General features: G+C 36.2%; 2 protein-coding genes across 3 annotated transcripts; one reads left to right on the top strand and one right to left on the bottom strand.

The window, feature by feature from the left end:
- Positions 1-274: 274 nt before the first annotated feature.
- On the bottom strand, positions 275-12,881 carry LOC123517514. Of its 2 annotated transcripts, XM_045277648.1 has the most exons (12): positions 12,725-12,881; positions 10,992-11,184; positions 10,250-10,385; positions 9,779-9,993; positions 8,073-8,133; positions 6,894-7,022; positions 5,830-5,975; positions 5,183-5,351; positions 4,864-4,946; positions 4,474-4,540; positions 3,980-4,004; positions 275-930 (listed from the first exon to the last, which is right to left on the bottom strand). In XM_045277648.1, the coding sequence occupies exons 1-12, from the start codon at positions 12,759-12,761 to the stop codon at positions 896-898; spliced, it is 1,296 nt and encodes a 431-aa protein (XP_045133583.1). In that variant the 5' UTR covers positions 12,762-12,881; the 3' UTR covers positions 275-895. The 2 variants fall into 2 exon arrangements, with proteins under 2 accessions (XP_045133583.1, XP_045133582.1); XM_045277647.1 differs by lacking the exon at positions 275-930 and having other exon boundaries at positions 3,772-4,004.
- A 472-nt stretch (positions 12,882-13,353) lies between these two features.
- LOC123517515 (39S ribosomal protein L27, mitochondrial-like) lies at positions 13,354-19,323 on the top strand. Its single transcript, XM_045277649.1, is given in 4 exon segments — positions 13,354-13,468; positions 16,968-17,115; positions 17,117-17,150; positions 18,671-19,323. Coding segments are annotated over 4 exon segments (471 nt in total). The 5' UTR covers positions 13,354-13,392; the 3' UTR covers positions 18,884-19,323.
- The last annotated feature ends 2,049 nt before the right edge of the window (positions 19,324-21,372 follow it).

Below are 21,372 nucleotides of genomic sequence, written 5' to 3'. Positions count from 1 at the left end.
TACATATATATATATATATATATATATATATATATATATATATATATATATATATATATATATATATATATATATATATATATATATATATATATATATATATATATATATATATATATATATATATATATATATATATATATATATATATATATATATATATATATATATATATATATATATATATATATATATATATATATATATATATATATATATATATATATATATATATATATATATATATATATATATATATATATATATATATATATATATATATATATATATATGGTCATTTGTCAATTTTAATCTGATGATTAACATAACCAACCCTTGATATGGTTAACACACAAATTGCAGCTCTATTGCTACTAACAGTATTGTGGTGATAGAGATGGAATTAAAATAAGACACTGTAATCTGTCTAATAAATATTGGCACTTTTCAGCTGTCATATCCCGTCATCTCCCCTTTGTAGTAACTTTAATCAGTAATCAGAATACACTGCTGGATCTACATGAGCAGTTGATCAACAAAATAGCTTTACGTAGAGTGATACAAAATAATTAGTTTCTGTACTGATGCTCAAGCATCATTAAGTTCAAGTGACCAGCACATGGAGTTCCCAATGTGTGCTAGATGACCAGGGTTTCTCTGTACATAGTTTCACACAAAACAGGTAAGCTATCTTATTCTAAACCAATTTACAAATGCAAGACATAAAAGATTACAATAGATGGAGTAGTACTTTCTGTCATGCACAAAAATTCTCAGTCAGAAAGGCACCAAATTTTAAGAAACAATCCAGTACCACCTAGAAAAATACTACATACATATCTAAAGTCACAAAGAATATAATTACATCAGTAACCTTCATTACAACAAGCTACTATTATACTGCCCAATGTGTTCTATGGAAGCCATCAGCTGAAAGTAAAAAAAAATAAATAAAAACTGATTTATTAGAATTCTTATTGTGAGTGTGATGAGCAGTTAAATTTATAGTATAGAGGAAAATGTTTATGATCTATGCTGCATTACGAGGAACTCTAAAATATTTCATAACAATATTTAAGTGTTTTTCTTTAAGTAAAGAATATATTCTTTTAAGCAGACAAAAATAATTGAAGAAATTTTTTTTTACTTTTTACCAAAGGTCTGTATGGAATATTAAAATTTTTGAGATAAAAATTTTTTCTCTATGTTTACCGTCAATTCAATAGATATCTGGAGATGAATAATGATGTAAAGATTATTTATCAGTTGAAAATTGAGTTTTTTAGATGTTTTGATTATATTTCAAATTAAAAAAACTATTATGATCTACGTATACTGCATTCTTATGATCTTTAAAGTATCTTATAACTGCAGAAAAGGGCACTTCTTTAAGTAAAGAACATATTTTAATAACCAGATAAAAATATTTGAAATGAATTTTTCTTCTATTTCTAGTCCAAGTCTGGACCTAGGTAAAAGAATTTTTAAAAATTTACGATAAAAAATTTTCTTCTAGGTTTATGGACAATTCAATAAGTATCTGGAGAAAAAAGAATATTGATGTAAAACTGATGTATCAGTTGAAGGAGTTAGTTTTCTTAAGAGATTTCATTAATTTAAGTGAAAAAGTTTGAGCTATGCTGCATTTCTAGGAACTCTAAAATATTTCATAGCTGTATAAAAGGGTTCTTCTTTAAGTAATAAACATTCTAGTAATCAGACAAAAATATTCCAAACAAAATTTATTTTCAATATTTTGCCGCAGGTATAAAAAATTGGAAACCTTTTTACAATAATAGATTTTCCTCTAAGTTTATATACAACTCAATAAGTATTGGACAAAGAAGAATACTGATATAAAAGAATGTATCAGTTGAAGAATTTAGTATTTTTAAGAGTTTTAATCAATTTACATGTAAAAAAAGTATATCATCTATGCTGCATTCCTAGGAACTCTAGTAACTTAGAGAAGAATTAAAGCATAGAATGGACTGGAGAGAGAAGTGATGTGCATTAAAAATATTTGTTATTTTGAGAAAAAGTTTGATAAAACAGCTATGGAAACAGGACAGTACAAGCTTAGCTCCTCTCCAAAATGTCACAATTAGATAAATACAATTAGGCAAGTACACACACACACACACACACACACACACACACACACACACACACACACACACACACACACACACACACACACATCAAACAGAGAAGGATATGTATGAAATAATGCATGAGAGTTTCAAAACGGTGTTCACTGTAGAAGAATTTACTTAACCAAATAGAACACTGCATTGCCAAGGATTACAGCAAATCACAGTGCACAAAGAGGATATTAGAAGATTATTGGATAATTTGGATGTCAGAAAAGGAATGGGACCAGATGGTGTATCAGGCTGGATACTAAAATAATGTAAAGAGCAATTACTGGATCTAATTTGGGAAATAATTACGAGTTCACTAAATCAAGAGAATGGAAAAGAGCCAACATAATACTGATATTTAAAGAAGGAATGACAACTGAGCCAGTAAACTATAGACCGGTGTCACTTACAAGCGTAATGGGAAAGTGGTGTGAAATAATTATCAAAGAAAAATGGGTTAAACATACGTACGAAGAACAAGTCATACTGAACAGACAATTTTGGTTCAGGACAGGAGTGTCATGTGTGTCCAACTTATTAAGCTTTTACTCGAGAGTAATTGAAGGACTGGAAAGTAGAGATGGATGGGTGGACACAGTATACCAGGACATAAAAAAGGATTTTGATAAAGTCCCTCATGGAAGACAACTTTGGAAACTAGAGAACATAGGAGGACTGTGAGGATATGTTAGAATGGACAAGGGATTATTTAAAGGACAGGGAAATGAGAACCGTGATCAGAGATACATACTCATCTTTGGGTAAAGTAACAAGCGGAGTGCCACAAGGGTCAGTGTTAGCCCCCATTATGTTTCAGATTTATGTAAACAACATTCGCAATTGGATAAACAGTTACATTAATCTATTTGCTGATGATGCAAAGCTACTAGAGTTATCAAAGGCCAAGAGGACTGATTGCTTTTACAGGAAGATATAAACAAGATCTGTAAATGGAGTAAGAAATGGAAATTGGAGTTCAGTGCCAAGAAATGTGACGCACTGGAACTAGGAAAAAGCAAAAGAAGACCGGTATGGAACTATCTGATGGGAAAGGAATAAATAATGAAGACTAAAGAGGAAAAAGATCTGGGAGTGATTATACAGGAAAATCTGAACCCCAAAAAACACATAAGCAAGATATTTGGATTATCATATAAAATGTTGACTAATATAAGTGGCATTTCAATTCATGGACAAAGATATGATGAAAAAATTATCACAAGCATGATACATCCAAAGCTAGAATATGCAGCTGTGGTGTGGTCTCCAAGCTCTAAAAAAAGATATAAAAAGATTAGAATGGATACAGAAGATTGCTACAAAGATGGTGCCAAAACTAAAGGACCTAACATGAAGAACGGCTGAAGGAAATGGGACTACCAACCTTACAAGATAGAAGAGAATGAGGAGACCTAATAACAATGTACAAGATAGTCAATGGCATTGAAAAGATAGACAAAGAAGACCTGGTACTGGTGACAGAAGATAGAAGGACAAGAGATCATGTAAAGAAGATCAGGATGAGGCAGTGTGTGAAGGATATTGGAAAATACATTTTTCCACACAGAACAGTGGAGAAGTGGAATGCATTGAATAATGAAGTTGTTACAGCACATAATGTGCATTACTTTAAGGAAAAAATGCATAAATGGAGACATACAGACAGGACACTGTGAGCCCTGCTTGAACCCTGTACAATACAACTATAAAACAATGATGATGATGATAATCATTAAATATAAATTGTTATGACAACAAACATCAAGATGATTTGATAGAAAATAATCATGTTATCTAACAATAAAGAAAATGAGAAAGAATCAGAACATACTCACCTAATGTCAGCAGAATTTCCTTTGACTGAAAAAAGATGCAAGATATTTTAGTTCATATTATTCCCACACAGTTTTACATTTTGTTTTATATTATAACTAAATAATTCACAACTAGGAATTAATTTGTTCCCTGGTGAAAATCAAATGGCTTGAGGTGAATAATCTGAGAATCAAACAATCATTACAATAACAAAAGACTGGCAAACTGAATTTCACACCTTAAACAACATAACATTTAAACACAAACATATTAGCATTCAACAAGTTGGAATTCCACGTCATCATTGCTTCATGTTTGTAACTACAAGTCAGGTACATAATCAATAGAAGCTGTGACATCACACCAATGCCTCATAGCATCAGTCACATTACTGAAAGTTCCCAAAATCTAGAAATAAAATAAGAAATCATTTATACAATTTCTCTCTGTATACTGTGATGTAGTCCCATACATTCATAATAAGATGCAGGTACAGCTAAAACTTTATACACACCTGTTCCACTGTTTTAGCTCGGAAAACATAGCAAGTGAAGTGAAGAGATATGGTGCAACTGGTGTCCCTGAGGAAGAAATAAGGGAAGCCTGTCAAACATTTATTTTCAATATGGACAGTAAGGAGTCATTATCATCATGATAATCACTATACCACTACTACCACGACAGCTTCAAAGCTCACAATGAACAAGAATCCACAGTGAGAATAAGTTGATACATATACAGGGAGCTTTTGCTATTTTACAACATAATGATATTAATTGTTAATAATACCCTTCATTTTGTCAAAATACTATTCTACATATGTAAGAAAAATCTCAAAGTGCTCAGTATAAACATTAAATAAAAATAATGATAATAATAAAAAGACAAATTGCTCAAAACTTACCCTGCAATGTAGGCAAAGTATTCAAGCAGATCATTCCTCCGCCCGCATGACGAAATCTCGGTGTAGCTGTGGCTGAGCAACATCTAGGTGACACAACACTTCCAATGATGAAAATAACTCATATAACATGAATGAAGGATAAAAGTTTCATTCATAAACCTAGATGAATGATACATTATGGCTGTTTTAGCTAATGATTCTAAAGAAATTATTCATAACTTCCTACACCACAAAATAAAACTATCTTGCTCTTTTACCCAATACATGTGGTGCTTGTTATTGATAAAAGCCTGTGATATACAAAATCAATGACACTTGCCTTCCTGTTACTTTTCAGAAGAGCTTGAACACCAATTTCACCAGTAACAAGTGTGACTGTTACAGGTTCTCTATTCTGACTGAGAACTGCTGAGACAGCATGCTCAATGTGTGTCACATCGCCTGACACTCCTACTGATATGCTTCCATAGTACTGCACCACATGACCTCTGTGGAAGAAAACATATGTATAATACAAAATCTACAATACATCAGTGGCACAGTAATCATTCCCTAAAACTTATACACTCTCAACTACACTCAGGATAACTTTACATTTGTTTTTATGCATATGTAAATGCAAACACACAAGTTGGACCTGAAATAGCTGCATATCAGATAAGCCAGACACTTTCAGGATCTTTCTAATTATTATCATCATTTATGTTCTATATTACTGGTAGGTATTTTTTGCTACTTGACTGCATAATTCTAAGTCATTTGGCTTATATATTAGATAAAATACCCCCTACATCATCCAAGTTATTTGATTTGTCCAAGTTCCAAATTTCATTATACTTTAAAGCTATTAAGTGCAAGATATCCTTACCTAATTTTTTGAGAGAATGTACAAGAGACATGAGAGAAGTATAAATATAGTTCCTGCAACTTCACTGTAAAAAGAATGTATCAAAGAAGCACACATACTCTAATTGATTACTGATGAGTGATGTTTCTTGGCTTTCATTCAGGGCAGTTTCTCTAAACTTTTCTTCTAAACTGTCAATATCAAGATGAAGACGGCGTAGAAGTGGTACCACTCCAGAGAACACTGTACCATTACTGTAGTGGCCCTGAAAGGAGACAAAAAGATTATTCTAGATATCTTTTGAGATTATCGTCTTAATCACTTACTGCAAATCATCCAACAGAATGACTAATCCAAAAATCCAAGAGACACTGTGTGTGTGTGTGTGTCATTTACTTACAGTTGTCTGCTGGTCACCCAGCCAGCTGTTCACATAAAGAAAGAGCTCAGATCTCTTAGTGACCAATCTTTAGGTAGAACTGAGACCAGTCACACACCAGACACCAGAACAATGAGGTCACAACCCCTTGAGATACATCCCATATTTACCTCTTGCTACATGAATAGGGAGCAACACATTAAGAACTTACTCATTTGGCCTCCACTAGTTCTTGAAATATACATTTTTGCTGGAAACTTTTGATATAATGGAAATATTTTTAACTTCCTTCTGTGTGTAATGGTTCTGGTTTAATCAGCAAACCATATCAATCAATACCATAAAAATGTGGTACATATACAACCCTGGAACTCTTAATAAGCATTGTATAAATAATGCAAGTCAATTTTTGTAGCTGACTTGAGAGATGAAACAACTGTCACAACAGTACTATTATGATAGTCATGAAGGAAGAAAACTGAAGACAATCAAAAATTTCTAGGAAGGGACTGCATTACAATACTTGCTTTTTAGTGACAACAACAATAGGAGAAGCTCATAAGGTTTTCCATGTTCAGTTGTGTTAGAGAAGCAACATGACATTCATAAACCTCATGTAAACAGTGCAACATAATGCTTGACATTCTCTGTGCTTTACCTAGATATCTTTAAATTAGATACTTGCAACACAGAATTCTTTTAACAGAATATTCAAACAGTGAAAATACTGAAAGTAAGTTAGTGGGACTAAATGAATATGTAATATTTGGAATGAATCAAGGCAAATCATGTTTCCTATCTCACCTTAATGACTTTGAGTGACACAGGAAGCCCTCGGTTTTGGCGCAACAAGGCAGACACCCGACCCCGGCGCCAGCCATGAATACATGTCCCAAATGCTTCATCAATTACGTCACCAACCTCTATTTTGTTCTATTGAAAGAAACAAGGAACAACAAAACAGTTACCAAGAATCATGACAACAAATATGACAAGGAAACATTAACACATGATAGAAGTATATGTCCACTTGTTGAACCACCAAGTATCAGAGTGCACATAACACACAAAGAGCAAAGTATGTAAGCGAAGTGCATTAACAGAGAGAGAGAGAGAGAGAGAGAGAGAGAGAGAGAGAGAGAGAGAGAGAGAGAGAGAGAGAGAGAGAGAGAGAGAGAGAGAGAGAGAGAGAGAGAGAGAGAGAGAGAGAGAGAGAGAATATGAAGAGCTTTTGAGAGCAAGGGAGAGTGATGAAGTGAGAGAAATGAAGTGCTTAATGCATAATAAGCATCACAGATCGATCCTGTTCTGCTTGTCCTTTTAAGGGAGGTAAACAAAAAGAAATAGTATATATATATATATATATATATATATATATATATATATATATATATATATATATATATATATATATATAAATGATAAAAAATAAATAAATAAAAATGTCAGAATAGGAAAATAATACATAGATTTATAGCATGTGGGATTTAAACCCATTCAATGATAAAAAAAAAAAAAAAAAAAAAAAAATCAAGCACTGGCAAGACACTGACATATATTTTGTGCTCCCATGCATTCATCTCCACAGCTCAAAGCAGGTGCGTTACAGCTCCATCTATTCCCTCCACTATATGACACCAAAGAAAACAGTTATTACCATAATGTCATGTTGGCCAATTTGTATTCATGAGCCAGAAAAAGAACACAAAAAAATTAAGTACTGATCAATCTTTTCCAGGCTGTCAAGCAGGATAATGTTCTCATCCTGTACTAAATACAGAGAAAAGAAAATAGAAAAAAAACTAACACTGGGGAGAGAGAGAGAGAGAGAGAGAGAGAGAGAGAGAGAGAGAGAGAGAGAGAGAGAGAGAGAGAGAGAGAGAGAGAGAGAGAGAGAGAGTGTAGAGGTGCACGACACAAATAGACAAACAAGACAGTAGCTATTTACAGCAGATGCAATGCAATAATATTCCAACAGCTTACATCTTCTGCTGCAACACTCCCTTCCTCCACCTTCACAACCACAGCTCTTCCGCTCACATGACTGCCACCCATACAAAGGGAAAAAACTGGTTAGTAATGCTCAAGTTGCTAGTGATGTTAATTGTCAATGTATGTTCATGCAGTTGCACAATGCAGACAGCCCTTAAAAAGCAACAAAATGCAATTTACATAAAGCAGTTATAATATCCACTTACAGATATAGCTGTTGAATGTGAGAATACAAAAAAAAAAAATATGGTCAAGGTGATGAAGGAAGACAAGACAGTATGTAGAAATAAATGTTAAGTGAAGATTTATTAGAAGTAAAACCATGATATTTCACAAGATTTAGCAAATGTAATTGTATTATTTCAAAACATATAAGTTACAAATGTAGCTTAAAGTTAAACTTAAAGATGAATGAAGTTAAGATTTTAAGATCAAGGAAGAATTTTCTATATACTATAAACATAAGGGCACAGAAGGCGATATAAAGAAATGTCATTATAGGCCCAGGGGAATAAAGAAACATTAGATTTGCTCATTATCAAAGCATAGATACAAAATATAGAAATGTACACAACATTTTAGGAGCAATTCCTTAATCTAATAATCATTCCAGGTGATTTAAAATATTTTCAAATTACAGATGACTGTGCAGTGTGGACACAAAAATAGTTAATAAAGCCTGAAAAATAATATCAAGTAAGAATAAGAATAAGAATAAGAAAAAGAAAAACAATACTCCCTAATGAGGATAGCTGGAGAATGCAACTCTTAAAAGATACTAATATGATATTAAACAACATGGATAAAGACACTAAAAGATGACACTCATCAAATAGCCAAGACTATGCTATGTAATAATGTGACAATATTATCAAGAAAGCCAAAGTGCATAAAAGTGTCAACTGAAATAACTATACCAAAAACATATACTGTATACAGCTGTGCTATATGGATGTAGTAGGATGGTCCACGATATTATGCCTTTCCACTAGGGGACCACAGAGATAGGTGTGCGTGATGTGTGTACCAGTGTGTGATGCTTTGGTTGGCCACCACATGTGGGATTGCTAGTCTGGCATATACACTAATATAGTACTGTACTTGACTTACAACCATAATCCATCTCAAAATTACTGTCAGAAGCACAAAGCAGTTTGACGGTAACTCCCCCCACACCCCCCCGCAAAAAAAATAAAAGTCACTTAAAAGTACAGTAAAATGCATATCAAGAATGCCCTTTCCCTTGTAATGCATCATATAATGTGTAAAGAAAGAGTAAAGAAAAAAGAAAAAAAGATATGAAGATGATTGAAATAAATTAATGGGAAACTGATTCCTGTCAAATGTAAAGACAATATAGATATTTTGAGAAGTTGACTTTAATATTATAAATACCATGTAAACTCCTAGATTATATAGAATATTAGATAAATAATAATAATAAAAAAAAATTATGCCGACTTTGAATAGCATAGGCATGCAAGAATGCAAATAAGCAACAAAAGACACTAGCTATAATGTAATGGTATGCACATACAGTACATAATACAAGGATAAAAATTTGACCTTTAACGAAGACATGTAATATATGCTACATCATATATATTACATATATCATCTCAGTGACTCTTTTAAAGGCTGGTAAATTAACTAAATATGCATTTGGAAACATTGGATTTTTTTCCCTTGAGTCTTACCCAAGATACACTCCAAGATCCATACAGGGAACAAGTTCATGCTCCTGGTAAATTGGGAGTTGCCAAGTTTCATCCAGGAAAGAGGCATTCTCTAGCTGCAGGTCAAAACTGATGTGTGAGCACTGATAGAGGAGGCTGAGAAAGATCTCACCCAAGATTTCATTCCCAATTATGGAGTCTTCTTCGTATATGCCACTGTTGCATTTCATGCGCACCTACAAAATAACAATTGGTCAAATTGTTAAAAAAAAAAAAAAAAAAAAAAAGTACAATAGGTAAATGCCACAAAAAATATGCATGACATATTGCATGAATCAAAAAAATAAATAAATTAAATGCTAATTAGAATAAACATCACAGGTGAATAAATACTATCTGGAACATAGGCAATGATCATCATGCATGTGCTGAAGCCTAGTTTATATCATACATAAGGCTTCTTACGAACAATCACAGGAAAAGTTTCCTTACAATAGTTTCAACTGGTACATGAAGACACTTATTTTTCAAAGCATGTCTAATGAACAATCTTCCTCGTCCTTGTGGTGTTGACACAGATGTGTTGTTTGTTACAGCTTCTACAATTTGCTTGTAACTGTTGTCAAGCCTGAAAAGTTCAAATCATTACAAAAATTATAAAATTAGAAATAGATCAACATTTGTACATTTTGATACCATACATAATTAAAACATTTTTTACTGGAGAGAGAGAGAGAGAGAGAGAGAGAGAGAGAGAGAGAGAGAGAGAGAGAGAGAGAGAGAGAGAGAGAGAGAGAGAGAGAGAGATACAATCATAAAACAAAGCATACCTATCTAACAATGTAAAAGTCGTAATATATCTTATCTAGAGAGAGAGAGAGAGAGAGAGAGAGAGAGAGAGAGAGAGAGAGAGAGAGAGAGAGAGAGAGAGAGAGAGAGAGAGAGAGAGAGAGAGAGATACAATCATAAAACAAAGCATACCTATCTAACAATGTAAAAGTCGTAATATATCTTATCGAGAGAGAGAGAGAGAGAGAGAGAGAGAGAGAGAGAGAGAGAGAGAGAGAGAGAGAGAGAGAGAGAGAGAGAGAGAGAGAGAGAGAGAGAGAGAGAGTATCCTCCCCTGTTGTGGCCATATTGTAAAGAAAATATACAATTGGCATCTCTGACCTGCTAGGTGTGGCCTAGCTGCCAGGGACTCCATATCAACACTAGTATTCATAAGTCAACATACCCTGCACACATCTGTGTAGTTTTCTCCACCCATGACCAGTAGTCTCGTCTTGTAAGGCCAAACGCAGAGTGGACAGTGTGATTCAGGCCTTTGCGAAAGATTGTTTCCAATACTTCACAGAGAGGAAGGAGAAATGCTTGAGTGTCCATCACAGGTTCACTTAAGCCTGTTTTAGTTGCTTCAAGAATGTAGCCTGTAAAGCATAAACAAAATTTCTCATGTTATTAATAGTTCAGTAAAACTCAATATCAACACAATATGGGATAATAATGAATTCAGGAAGATGAAACACCCAAGTGGGTTACATTAAATATTTCGGTAAAACTGCAGGGTTGGACCTCCCCCTTTTCCTCCATCACCCCCCCAACCCTCCCCAACAAGCTTGGGGGCCTGTGGGGAATCGGGGTTTTGGGGGACATAAAAGAGCGATAAATGGACTTTGAAAATCTCGGGAAATTTTCCTAGAAATTTCCCTAGAATAAAAAAAAATTGGTGGTAAAATTTAAGTTTCAAGCAATACACTAGAATAATTATATACCTAACCTAACCTAACTGGGGGCTGTGCCCCCCCTGGACCCCGCCCCCGCTAACCAGGGAGACTGCGCCAACCCTGGACCCTCTGTAAGGTTAATAACCTAACCTAACTTGGGGGGCTACCATTACTTAACCTAACCTGACCGGGGCTGCGCCCCCTCCCTGCACCCCTCCTAAGGTTACTAACCTAACCTAACTTATATCCTTGGCTAGTAACCTAGCCACGCGATAGTAACCTAGCCACGCAATAACAGTAAGTACCTAGGGAAATTTCCCTAGATTGAAAAAATGCATTTATCGCTCTTTTATACCTCCTCCCCCAAAAAACTCCCGATATGATGATGATAATAAAATAAAACATTCATCAATGTGACATGTTTACGGTTGATGTGGAGATATTAGAAAATACTTAATAAATAACAAACTTACCAAATAGATTGGTAGATGTATTATCACATGAACTGACGACGTCATGCTCCAGCTGCGTGCACCACACACTTACCAACACACGAACACACGCATTAATTTGTGTAGCTTCACTCGGAAGGGATGATTGTGGACTTAGTTTCTGGAGGCGGTGCGCTATTAATTTAATTACTACGGCCTTACAAAAGCCTTCCATACATTGAAAACATCACAGACATGTTCTATAGTAAGTACTCTATCACGTTGCAATGTGTTTTTAGTGAATAGAGAGGAGGTCCAACCCTGCAGATATACGATATATATACATATATATATATATATATATATATATATATATATATATATATATATATATATATATATATATATATATATACATTTTTTTTTTAATCAGACCATCCTCTAATTCAGTTTTGCTAATTCTTTTGGCTGTTTGGATATTTAAGAAAATCAACATATCGCGCCAGATACAGATTTAGGTTAGGTTAGCTTTGATTAAATTTGCTTTGGTTTAGTTGGTCAGGAATATCAATATAAACCAAATTTTGCATTTCCTGAAAAGTCTAAGGAGACAAGCTGCCGACTATCAACTGAACCTGGTCGTGCCCCGTCAGCTGAGAAGCCCACCAGGTGAGATAATCTAAAGGGATACTAAAATGCATTACACTTTGAAGAAGCTAATCTGGGTTCATCCACCAGTGAATCCCATAACATTGGAAGCGACAACACTTACAAATATCCAGTCATCTATGTTCACTTAACTCTCACTTTACCTTTAAGCTCCTTTATAAGAGGGTCCGAAATAGACATTGTGCACCACCAAGCTTTGGTCACCACAAATCGACACTACCACATCAACATTCAACAACCCTTGGCTCGGCAGTCGCACTGTCCTGCACACGGTACTGCACCACAACCACACACCGAGGAACTGCCTTTACAACGGTGAAGCGGCAACTCACGGGTATCATTGAATATGTATGCAGTTGTGTCATGTTGTGATAGTAGAGATACATGATAGCAAGAAATGCAACCCTGAAGAGAGAGAGAGAGAGAGAGAGAGAGAGAGAGAGAGAGAGAATAAGGGTTGAACTTGAAGAATTAAGTTAGGATAAGGTCTCTGTCAGAATCCAATATTAGAATAAAGGAGTTAGACAATGTTTTTGACTCCTCAGTGTTCATAATGCAAGTAGGAGTGGAATGTACATATATCTACTACCTACCGTAGGTAAGCTACCTGCCGTAGGTAGTTAGTAGATATATATGAATGTGCAACCTACTGACTTATCATTTCAAACTTTATTTAATTAAAAAAAGATAATATATTATCCGTCAATTTTATTTCACAACAGAAATCAAATACTTACTGAGATGTGATATATTTTTCAGGTGTTTTTTTTTCTCCTTTCGTTTTGTACAGTTAGCGAAGTAAAGGTAAACAATGGCCATGTCGCTTCTGAGGCAGGTCGTGTCCTCCAATGTGACAGCTGCTACGAGGGAAATATCTCCATTACTCAGTACGTCAAGCAGCCTAATACCATCATACTTCCCTTTCGTTTTTCGTAGCAGATGGATAACACTTTACTTACACATTATTGGAGCATAACACCATGATTCGCCGGCCCAGGATAGGTTGAGCCACTAAGGATAAAGGCGGCGCTACCTATTCACGTCACCACAGCCTGATTGATTGATGACTTTATTGTTGTGAATGGTATAGAACAAGGGAGGAGGTCGGGTCATCATGGCCTCTCCCTAAACATGTCTTACCAGGATGAGTTCCTCTGGGAAGGAGCTCCAGAGATGCCAACACGCAACAGTAGGGTGAGAATTTTCTAATAACAATAACGCAAGCCGTTGCAAAATACTGTTGAATGTGTTGTAAGCAGTTATGAGAATTTTTCAAAGAGCAATTAATATTCATAAACAGACTGTCCCCCAGATGAATGGCAAGAAGTCTTTTAAACTGGGATAAGGTAGGAGCCAAGACAGCCTCGGAGGGCAGAGAATTTCAGAGGTCAGTGACTCTAATTGAGAAAAAAAAAATAGCGTAAATCAGTATGTATATGAGGATAGAATAATTTAAGAGAGTGGTCCTGAGTCCTGGCATCAGGCATAGGAATAAAGAAATCAGTGTGTGCAATAGGTGTTAATCATAAAATATTTTCCACACCTTTATCAAGTCAGCTCGGAGCAGCCTACCCCGCTCTGAATACAGATCCAGAGCAGAAAGACGACCGCTATATATAATCCATGTTGTGGTAACCAATAATTTGCTTTGACCAACGGTGCTGGACCCCTTCCAACAATGAAGGTCTCCCTCATAACCTGTGTGCCAAACCACGGAAGAGAACTCAATTACTGGATGAATATGTGTAATGTAAAGAGAAAGCATAAATGAGGAGTCCCGGTTTACTGTACTCTTAAGGAGGTTTGAGATGATACCAGATGAAAATACAACGAAGAGTAAGAAAAAGGTAGCTAGGAAAATGGGTACACCAGTCAACTTTAGATGTAGATTACTGGATGATTGTAATAAACTGTGAGTTGACTGGAATGTATACCCATTGAAACTGTTCAGAAATGCAGGATATATTATTGTGCAGCAAACAGCAGCACATGTGTGTATGCATATTACTCCACAAAGTCGTACAGGATGTCGCCTAAATGACTGTGAAGGGTTGATTTGAAGGATGGCAGCGAGTTCAGAGCAACAACATGGTCAGACAAAGAATTCCATAAACGGACACACCGGAATGAAAAAAATTGAGATCTAAGATCCACTGAACTGTACTGGTGGGCTATTTTAAAACGGTGTCCACGAGTATGTGCATGTGGTGTTGTGATGAATAAATCCTCGGGGAGAGATAGAACACTCAGAGTGGAAGATCTTCCAGTACTTTATTATGTCAGCACGAGTAGGGAGTCCACATAGAGTAGAGGTAAAGAGCTAACAAACGCTCTTTGTAGGACAGTCCAGTCATTCCGTCTGTGTCGAGTCCACGACCTCTGAACACTTTCTAGCATCTTTAGGTCTCCAAGGTAACATGTGTTCCATAGGCATGAACAGTATTCTAGTAGTGGTCTTACATGTGTAATAAAAAGATTTAGCATGAAATTCTGTGATCTACAAATAGTTGCTTTTAGTAAATTTGCTGCCAGACCTGCAGCCTTGTTAACTGTAGTTTTTATGTGCATGTGGAAGCGTAAAGAAGTGTCAACCAGTACACCAAGATCCTTGTGGGCATTAACCTTTTGTATATCTGTACTATTGAGTGAGTAGGTGTTATATGGGCCTATGTCTTGCTCTGGAAAAGTGCCTCTGTTGAATCTCAGTGTGACACACTTATCTATATTTAAAGAAAGCCCCTATGAGTTAGATATTCTATATATATAGAGTTGACATCACGTTGGCAGTTAGATATGTCAACAACTGTATGGGTGTGCAGCAAGTTACGAATGGGCAGATAAATCTTTAGATCGTCAGAAAATATTTTGCAATCACTCTTTATGTAAGACGGTAAGTGGTTTACATAGATAATAAAAAGTAAAGGACCGAGAACTGAACCCTGGGGTACTCCACTGGGGATTAACTTGTGACTGCTTGGGACACCTGTAACAGAGACAGACATTGTTCGCTGAGTGAGGAAGTCTTTGATCCACTGTAGGAGGACACCAGAGATGCCAAGACAGGAAAGTTTTTGTAGGAGAATGATGGAATTTCAGAGTAGTATCAACCAACAATCCCAAATCTGTTGCTGAATCTACGAACACATTTTAGTTCTTAATTCCCAGTGTGACAGTGGGGCCAGCAGGGCATGGTAAAGTGGAGGGACACTGGCAGGCTGCCATTGCACTGGTTGATCTCCTTAAGGCAGTTTCACACTTGTCAATATGTGACTGAAATTGCAAGTTGCTAGAAGCATGGAGACAGCCCTTCCAGTCGGAACATGTTCACACGTAGTGACTGGAAAATATCGGATGGTTGGCGGGAAGTGAATGTAAGCAAACAGCTACCCAAATGTCTTCCTGTGGTGATGATGCTGAAGCGGTGGTTTAATCTTTAAAAGATTGCACAATTGAGTTCAAATTAAATCATCACAAATATTCAATCCTCACCTCCAAGAACATCCTGCATAGAGGGAAGCAGTCATCAGAGTGGCATCTACCTCATTAAATGCCAATTTGTGTAAACATTTTTGCTGTAGAATGCTCTTTCAGGGTCCCAGATTTCCTCTTTTTCCCTCACCAACTCCAAAATCTTCTTCTTTGCATTAACACCACATTTTCAAACCTTCCTCCATGATGTCACAACATAAATTAATTCACAAATCAACCAACATGTTGGTCTGGTTTTGTGATTGGTTTTTCCATTGCTAGGCACCAATATTCAATAAAAAAACTCTACCGATTTGTTATTTCAGTCGCGTATTGACACATGTGAACCCACCTTTAGTCTGTGAGACCAGTACCTGTCTCATCATGGCCATTTTATGACCTGGTCAGCTCATGGAGTAGCAGGAGGATGGCACTGTACCTCATCCTGTGGTGGAGCCTCGTCATCCACTGTGAATGACAGTGACTGACATAACACTCACAGCTATCTCGTCCTCCATGTCAGTATCCATGACATTGGAGTTGGACACCAGACCTGCCTTCTTTGAAGGAGATACAGACAGAGTGGTCCGGCACTGGCAGGGGCTGTGTGGGGCCTGGCAAAGGCAAAGGCTGGACAAGGGCAGGCACTGGCTGGGGCTGAGGGCTTACTGGCACACTCCAGGGCTGGTCACTGGAGAAGCTAGAACTTGGGGACTGTCAGGAACCTCGGCCTGCTCAGAGGCGGCTGCCATGAATTGCCATTGTTCCGAGGCATTAACTCTCACTTTCAAATCCTTGACATCAGAACAGACCTCAGCCAGGAACTTGAATATGCCCTGCAGGGTCACAGGAGGCAGATCAGTTTGTGGTTTACCTATTTTTAAGATCATTTGTTCATTTAATTTCTTATCTTTCCAGATAATTATGGTGTTTGGCTTGCCAGCACAAGAAATGCCAGCAAAAAGTCAGGAGGTAGCAGTCGAAATACCAAGGGTAGAGCAAAGGGCAAATCCAGAGGTGTCAAGAGAGAAGATGGAGATTGGGTAACTCAGGGAACCATTCTTGTGCCAGCTAGGTCTTGACTTCCTTCCTGGACTAAATGTAAGTTTATTGATATTAAGTTGATTAGGATCTCAGCATATGAATTTGTATTTACTAAACTATGTATTGTTACTACTATACAAGCCTCTGTCTAGTACAGTGGTAATGTGCTGGCCTGGTATTGCTAAGGTCGGCAGATTGAGTCTTGCTTGGGCTTGCGAGTTTAAGCTTTTTAGTGAGATGTTAGTGCTGTGGTGCGAGTGCCACAGTGGGGAGTTGGGTTCACTTGGCTGACATTCTGGAAAGCAATAGTGATAAATACCAGAACTAAAAACCAATGAACTTTGACTAACTTTATGTAAATCCATTTAGCTTCATTGTTCATCATAGCTGAAACAAAGGGTTAGAAAGCTTTTGTGTGCAGAGTGGATGTTGCATTGTGCAATATGTCATCTCCTGTTGCAAGATGTTGTCTTTTAACTTTCATTTTCATTGGAAGTAAGATCTTCAAATTCATGGTATAAATATGAATGGCAAGTGCCATTATTCGTACTCTGCAGAAGTAGAGAAGTAGACAGTTGATTTTTTAAGGTTTTATGGACATGTGTTTATTTCATAGGTACATTAAGGTCTTGTATCTAATAAGTTCACATTTAATGAAACCATTAGACTTTCACCCATTTTTTGTATCTGGGATATGATATTCACTTCCCCCACAACACTACCTGTCTCACTCTCTTTGGATAGGAAAGGTACTACTACCTTTGCTGCAAAAGCTAAATTGTGATATCAGTGAAACCTGTTCAAAGAATTGTGAATATATATTTCAATGAATACTATGACATTGGAGAAGTTGTGGCAAGTCTAAAAGAAAATGATGAAGTTGTGTGATTTAGAGAACCTTATCTATAACATTTGTGATATTTCTGATGGATTTAGATTCTTTGAGAAAGAAAAGATGTAGATGATAAGATAAAGCTCTAGAAGGCACTGTGAGAGGCAGTGGAGAGTGAGTGTAGGGAGGAGGATGGTGGCAGTGGCAGGGAGGAAGAGCAGGTAAGTGGAATGGGTTATTGTTCTCCCTATTTGCCTTGGATCATTGGCTGTGCACATAATTTTTTTTTTCATTGCACAATATCATACACCATTAAAAATGATCATATGATTGAAATTTTAGCAGTTTGGTTAAATTTTCCACTTAGTTATTACTGTTTATTGATTTTATTATTCAGGCTTTTTTAGCATTAGAATTCAGTGAAGGGCATAATTTAAAGGTAATTCCTCAGTGGTGGAGTGCATCTTGGTCAGGGATGCTTTGAGTGGCACAGCACACAGATGATGTTAAGAAGTTAGATTGCTGTTGATTTTCATGATGTATATCTATTTTCATGAAGGAATGAACTGCTGATACCCTTTTATTTATTCTGTTAATTTTCCCATTTGTCTGCTGTTAACAACAATTCATAGTAAATCATTACTTCTGTATGTTGTAACATTATTATTATTATTATTTATTTATTTTTTTTTTTTTCTGTTGTTATGCTTTTCAGATTTACATTAACAGATTGTTTGTATTTCAGGTTGGCATTGGGATAAACAGAACACTCTATGCGAGATATCATGGCCGAGTGATGATCACAACAGAAAAAGTTGATCCTAATTGGGATCACAAAATTATCAAGCGTTTCAAAGGTCTCGTCCAACAAGATGAAGGTGCACCCATATATAAAACATATCTCCACGTCTTAACAGAGCCACAAAAAAACAATTTCAAACTTGTTGATCAAATTTAAACATTGTCATATTTTACAAACTTTGTCATATTTTACAAATTTTCTAATTGCTGTTTGGAACTCCAGTAGTAGTGATCAAAATATGGTGACCCTTTCAAGAAGTTAACAATTGAACAGAGCCATTAGCATGAATAGTGAAAGTAACCAGCTATTTCCTGCCTCAGCTTGCAAAAAACTTCTCACTTATCATATTGAACAATCAACACAAGGGAATGAGAAGAGAGGGGCAGAAACTTTACCTAGGAAGTTATATTGCATTACAACACTGTATGTTGCACTTCATTAGCAGTGTGTGTGTGTGTGTGTGTGTGTGTGTGTGTGTGTGTGTGTGTGTGTGTGTGTGTGTACATAAATATAGATATTCCCTTTGTATCAGGTAGTGTACAATTATCATAATCAGAATATATTATGATGGAAATAAAAGATTGCGATTTACATATTTTCTAGTTCTGTTGCTTGCACCACCAATATTCAGAAATAGGTATAGAAATTCAGAAATATTTATGAGTATTATGATGAATTATTAATTATTTTTCTTTTAATGTAGAGCCAATTCATAGCTTGCACAGTATTTGGTTATATAAGGTGAGATTGGGGGTAAATTGTTCTATTAGTGGGGAAAGCTATTACTGAAAAATCAGAATTGAATCTTGAAAATAAGACTATGGGTCAGAAACACTCTTCAAGGAATGGGTTATCAATGACACAGCAAAATTTATCAGGATGAAATAAGTTACCTTTTTTGGCCATTCAACAAATCTTTTTTACTTTGTACAAATTGTTCCAATAGTGTGGTTGTTTTGCACATACGTACGATGTGGGTGTTTCATGCATGTTATTTTCACCCTGAAAAATAATAATAATAAATAAATAAATAATAATTACACCCTGTATTTGTGGGAAGTAACACATTTTTCTAACTTCAAAAATATTTAATTGAATATGGTAATTGTCTGGGTCACTGTATCCCTATACAGTATATTGAACACCCCATAAACTCAAAAGTGATGCATTCATAAGGTAAAATTTTGTTTTATTCTTGTCTTACTATTAAATTCCAACACTGCTATTATTACTCTGCTAGTAAATTTGGACTGAAAATTGTAGGGCAGGTTGGTTGGCAGGAATCTACCTGAGGCCCTGCTCACTAAAGAGTAAGAGTCTAAAAAGTAAATAGAGGAGATAGTAGACATCTACCGAAACAGTAATTTACTTCCAGCGAGGTCTAATAGCACTAGTTTTGTTCTGGATTAGTTCAGGGGGTGCTGTGAACTTTTCATTAAAGCTAGATGATCTTGCTGAATGTTTCCCTTTGTGTCTCACAACTCAAATGGGCAGTCACAGCCTGCCCTCTAAAGACAACTCTCCTTCACACAAAACTACAAGCACTTACTACACACATACCCTTCACTTAAAATAAAAAAAATGGTGACTCCAAATCCAGCCAAATCACCCTACTGGAGAGGGGACCAGAAATGTCCCCAGGTTGGACTGCTCTCTTGGTAGCGACCCAAAATGTCTTGAAACCTCCCTTAACTTTTTCTTCATTAACTTGTGCAACATTCACAGTATTAGATCTAATTTTCAGTATGTAGAACGCCATCTCTCCTCTACTAAACCTCATCTTCTTTTCCTCACTGAAACACAGGTGTCTGAGGCTACTGACAGTAGCCCCTTCTATGTTCTCTCCTACTTTCTCTATACTCATTTTCGTTCCAAAGCTGGATGTTGCATCTATGTGTGCAACAACTTGAATTACTCTTGTGCCCATGCTCTTAAATCTTCCGAGTATTTTACCATCTGGTTTCAACTCAATAGTCACCCTCTAACTAAATTTATCTGTGCTGTCTATATCTCCCCTAACTACTCTGGCTATAGTAAATGCTTTGACTATTTAACTTCCAAAGTGCAGCACATTCTGTCCCTATATCCTTTCACAAAGACCTCCATATTTGGAGATTTCGATATTCACCACCAGCTTTGGCTTTCCTCTCCTTACACAAAATGACTACCCAAGTGAACCAGCCTTCAAGTTTGCTACCTTCCATTACCTAGAGCAATTGGTGCAACACCCTATTCATATTCCTGACCGCCTTGGAGATACGCCCAACATTCTTGACCTTTTCCTTACCTCTAATCCTGTTTATGCTGTTACCCTATCTTCTCCGTTGGGCTCCTCCGATCACAATCTCCTTTTTGTATCTTATCCTATTTTTTCCTATCCCTCCTCAGGATCCCCAAAAACGGAGGTGTCTCTGGTGTTTTGCCTCTGCCAGTTGGGGGAAACTGAGGAGGTATTATGTTGATTTTCCCTGGAATGATTACTGTTTCCATGTTAGAGACCCATCTCTGTGTGCTGAACGCATAACAGAGGTAATAGAGTCTGGCATGGAGGCGTACATTCCTCAGTCTGTTTCTCAACCTAAACCCTCTAAACCTTGGTTTAACACAGCCTGTTCTCGTGCTATACATGATAGAGAGGTTGCCCA

The sequence above is a fragment of the Portunus trituberculatus genome, chromosome 42 (genome assembly GCF_017591435.1).
Source record: "Portunus trituberculatus isolate SZX2019 chromosome 42, ASM1759143v1, whole genome shotgun sequence".
In the NCBI taxonomy this organism is placed as follows: Eukaryota; Metazoa; Arthropoda; class Malacostraca; order Decapoda; family Portunidae; genus Portunus; species Portunus trituberculatus.
This window is presented reverse-complemented; position numbering and strand designations above follow the sequence as displayed.